Source organism: Sinocyclocheilus anshuiensis, unplaced genomic scaffold (genome assembly GCF_001515605.1).
Source record: "Sinocyclocheilus anshuiensis isolate Anshui unplaced genomic scaffold, SAMN03320099.WGS_v1.1 scaffold1425, whole genome shotgun sequence".
NCBI classification, from domain to species: Eukaryota; Metazoa; Chordata; class Actinopteri; order Cypriniformes; family Cyprinidae; genus Sinocyclocheilus; species Sinocyclocheilus anshuiensis.
Window position 1 is genome coordinate 108,101 of NW_015551044.1, and position 4,590 is coordinate 112,690.

General features: G+C 35.0%; 1 protein-coding gene across 1 annotated transcript in view; it reads right to left on the bottom strand.

The window, feature by feature from the left end:
- scamp1 (secretory carrier membrane protein 1) overlaps window positions 1-4,590 on the bottom strand; it is a 28,738-nt gene that overhangs the window by 12,917 nt on the left and 11,231 nt on the right. Inside the window, exons 2-3 of the mRNA XM_016451280.1 lie at window positions 4,272-4,349; window positions 2,824-2,934 (exon numbers count right to left, since the gene is read on the bottom strand). Coding sequence (XP_016306766.1) covers window positions 2,824-2,934; window positions 4,272-4,349 — 189 coding nt within the window. The remainder of the gene's footprint in view (window positions 1-2,823; window positions 2,935-4,271; window positions 4,350-4,590) is intronic.

The window sequence follows — 4,590 nt, forward strand, 5'->3', positions numbered from 1 at the left end:
AGCCATCTTCAAGAATCGGCTAAAAACACATCTCGTCCATCTTTATTTTACCCTCTAACTCTAGCACTCTCTATTCTAATTCTATTCTTTAAAAAATAATGAAAAAAATCTTGTCCCTTTTAGACTTGCACTATTTATTTACTAACTACTTTTTTCTTTAAAAGAAAACTAACACTAGCTTTTCTAATCTTTTTGTATTCTATCTGTTTTCTTTTTATTTATTATATAATTTAAAAAAAAACCTTGCTACGTGTACTGCGTTAAGCTAACTGAGACTTGTTATAGCACTTGTATATCATTGCTCTTTTGTTGATTTTGATTGCTTCCATTGTCCTCATTTGTAAGTCACTTCGGATAAAAGTGTCTGCTAAATGACTAAATGTAAATGTAAATAAATAAAGAACTATATTATACAATAAATAATTATATCATTTACTATATTCATATATAATATAATATAATATATATAATAAATATAATATATAATATAATATATTGATTGATTAAACAAGAGAAAACCGCAGTTTTTTTTATTACTTTGATGAAAATGCAATGTTTACTTAGTTGTGCAATACTTAAAAGCTTCATGCCATTGTTTTAATATATATTCTTTAAATGAATATTTAATAAAATATAGATATAAAATAAATTAATTCAATATGAATATACAGATATTTAGCGCATATCTGCTCACTACAATAACACACTACAACATCATATTCACTATTATCTTACAAAAAACAGTAAAACATTACCAAATATAATCAACAGTCATGATATAAAAACACCCAACGTCAGAAACAAGCTCTTCTATAAAACCACAATTGCTGAATCCAAGTGATGAAATCTAAAAGTTTTGATCCGTCACTCACCTGTAAGGATTACTTTATAGAGTCGGATACAATATCGCAAGTAAGGAACTAAACCGCTGGTGAGATTAACGTGACTTTTAGCTGGTCATAAATATGAACACTACAGTGATAGAGAATTTTCCAAGCTTTTACTTCCATAAACTGAACTGGTTGTAGTGTAAGTACTGTGTGGGATGTGTGAGTTCATTGTTTGCACTCCATACTGTTTAGCAAACACACACAGTAGAGTTTGAAAATTAGTTTTAAAGCACTTTTGCATGAATGATATGAATGAATACTGCTGAAAAGACGCCAAAAATAAAGTCCCGACTGTACCGGACCTCATAGCAGCGACGCATCCTGCACTCATTACAGCAGCGTCCCTGTTATGACAGATTATAATTTTAAGAATCACTCTTATCTAAACCAATTTGTTGACGCATTCTGCCCTTGTTTCTGGGTCATTTTAAGGGCTCAGAAATCTTCAGCTTTCCCTGAAGGCAGCATCATGTGACAAGCATGGCTTAATAAAGCCAGTGGGCAACAAGTCCTTTAACAAGCCTTCTGTTGTCACCCTGAGGCTCAACTCCTCTCCACTGCTACTACAAACTAAAGACTACAGCGACAGACCCTGAGCTAAACAACAGCAGCTTCAGATTCGGCCCCCTCCTGAAGATCTGGATCACCTTGTTGTGTCCTAACTCAAAGCATCTGGCGTCACGCATGGAGCCCGAGTGAGTGAGTCATCCGACACACACCCAAAGTGTGCCTGTGTGTCCATATGTCTGGAGCGAGGCAGCCCTGTCCCGCAGGCGTGCTGAATTATACCGTATAAGCGCACTCGTGAGCAGACTGGCTCGCAGCTTTTGCCTGCTGGAAGCTTCTGTTGTCCTACTGAGGATATTTCTGTGCAATCAAGGATTCTCCATGCCGAATACCCTCTGACATCAACGTTTGCATCAGGGATTGTGCTTCACACGGACCCAAATGGGTGTTTAAGGTTTCAGAAAGTCCTTCTGAAGGAACTTTATGCAGTCGATTAACATCAAATAATTCAGACTCGTCCCTCAGCGTGTATAAATGAACAGGAAACACATTTAGAGTGCCCAGTAGCCTTCTTTAATATAACCACCACCTCCGCAACTAGGACTGCATGATTAATTGGAATAAAACTGAAATAGCGCGATTATCGAGTTGCAAAGGCTGCAAATTTATTTGAAACAATATGTGCTGCGTGTTTCAGAGTGAAACACGGCACTGTGTTCATTTACACATGAGCAGCTCATCAACGTGTAATGAAAACTGGCTGTGAACAAAAGAGAAGCTTGAAGGGATTACTGCAGGTTTTCACCAAAATAAAACTTTGTTGGTTTGATATTAAAAAATGCCCTAAATATTAGTATTGTAATTTTAAAGTTGTACTATAATAAATGATTACATTATTATTTTTCTTGAATAATCCATTTTTTTATTTTACAGTGAAATATTACAAGAGAATTATTTCTCATTTTAATATTTTAATATTCAGTAATAACATTAATAACGGTTTTATTTATTATATTACTTGTATATGTAATTTAATAATAATAATAATAATAATAATAATATTATATAGTTATTATTTACTGTTGTTAATATTATTACTATTAATAATAATAATACAATTACAGCTGTATTGATATATAATCACAAAATTCTTGACCGAATCAATGCAGCCCTAATAACAAGCAGAGAAAAAAGCTTTTTAACAATACATTTTTCCCTTAATCATGCAGCCCTAACCAAACCATTGTAACATTAGAAAGGAACATGATGCAACCATCTATAAAGCACTGCTCATCCCCTGAGAGCATTAGAGCAATGTCAAAATAACAATTTAGACAACTTTTACAAGAACAACTTTTTCTACTTTTTGGCTGCTATACTTCCATTTTAAGTGAACTGAATAAAGAATAAAGTGAGGTGCATGTACCTGTGTCTGCTGAGGTTGAGTGTAAGCTGGCGGTTCTTCGGTGGGTTTCATGATGGCCGGCTGTGTGTTGGCTGTGGGCGGGACTGATTTAGGGGCGGAGCCTGGCGGGACCTATAATGCCACAAAATAAAATGTGAGACACTGTAGTCCAAAACACCACACGCTTTCACCTTATTTTCAACATAATAATAACAACAACATAAGATCTTTTCCTTTCATTCATAAATCCAGACTGACTGAATGTATCTGACAGTGTTTTGAATGTTGTGGATCATTCAGAAATGAAGCAATTCATGTGCACAATTAAAGGGTTAGTTCACCCAAACATTTAAATTAGCCCATAAATTACTCACCCTGAAGTCATCCTAGGTGTATATGACTTTCTTCTTTCAATGGGCTAATTTAAATGTTTGGGTGAACTAACCCTTTAAGGCAAGGGAAAACTGTAATATAAAAGTGTTCAGTCGGCTGACTGGCAATCAGACGGGTTTGTGCTGTAAGTGTGGGCTGTTCTGGGCAGTGAGCGCTACGCTGGTACAGCTTCACTAGTTATACCACACTGTGAATGATGTTATTTGTTGGTACTGTATGTATGCTGTTTGTTTCCTTGCCTCCATTTCTCTCTTGTTGTAAAAAACATGGAAAAAAACATACTACTCAAACTAAATCTGAATGTTTACAGCGCACCTTATACACACATTTGGATGACCTACAACATTTGGCAAAATGTGCAGTATAAAACAGAGCACACGGTATGAAATACTGTATCCCACAATGCAATGTACTCGAATTGACCTTCCATTACCAGCGTGATGACAGAAATCAACATCAGCCGCAATCTCATTGTTCGACTGCATGCAAAAAAAATAAATCAGCTAAATCAGCTGTGTTTCTTTCTGAGATTTATAGGAACATTATAATATAATATAAATATATTTCTGAGATATATAATAAAATTATAATGTTTGAAATCTTTATTGTTGCATAATGCACTATTCAAAATTTTTAGGTTATATTTATTATGTAACAATGTTATTACAGTTAACTAAAACTAAAGCCATAAAACATTTGTTACTTTTCACATTTCTCATTTTCAGTTACTTTAACTTGATGTACTAAAATATCTAAAACTAAAAAATAAATACTATATAGAAATATGTTTAAATATCATAATAAAATCAAAAACACAAATTAAAATTATAATAGTATAATACTATAATAGTATCTCAATAGTGCCAAAATAACACTGGTATGTAAAAAAACACTTCTAAGCACAGACGGCCAGCCTCCCTCTTGCTCTTTTCTCAAAGTGTGTTGGCGGATGGTATTTTCGAGCCGTTCTAATTATTATTGTCCTCAGGAAACCTGTACACTTGCTGATTTTGTACATAATAAGTTTACAGCATCTCAATATAAGAGTGAGTTTGTCTCTGTCCTGGGCGTCTCACCGGCTTTGTGTCTGTGAAAGGGTTATACTCCTCCAGGCCAGGTGGGGCAGTCCGCGTTACTTGTGTCACAGATGGATCCTGCAGAAAACACAGAGAGAGGAAACAGTCTTTAAAGGAACACTGGATCCAGAACACCTGAGAAGAGATGATGCCAACCCCTCAGAGGCGTGAAAAGCGCTGTACAAATAAACTTTAATTGAATTGAAAAAACTTTAACACTCCCCTAGAGTTAAACAGTTGAGTTTTACTGTTTTCGAATCCATTCAGCCGATCTCCGGGTCTGGCGGTAGCACTTTTAGCTGTAGCTTAGCATAGATCA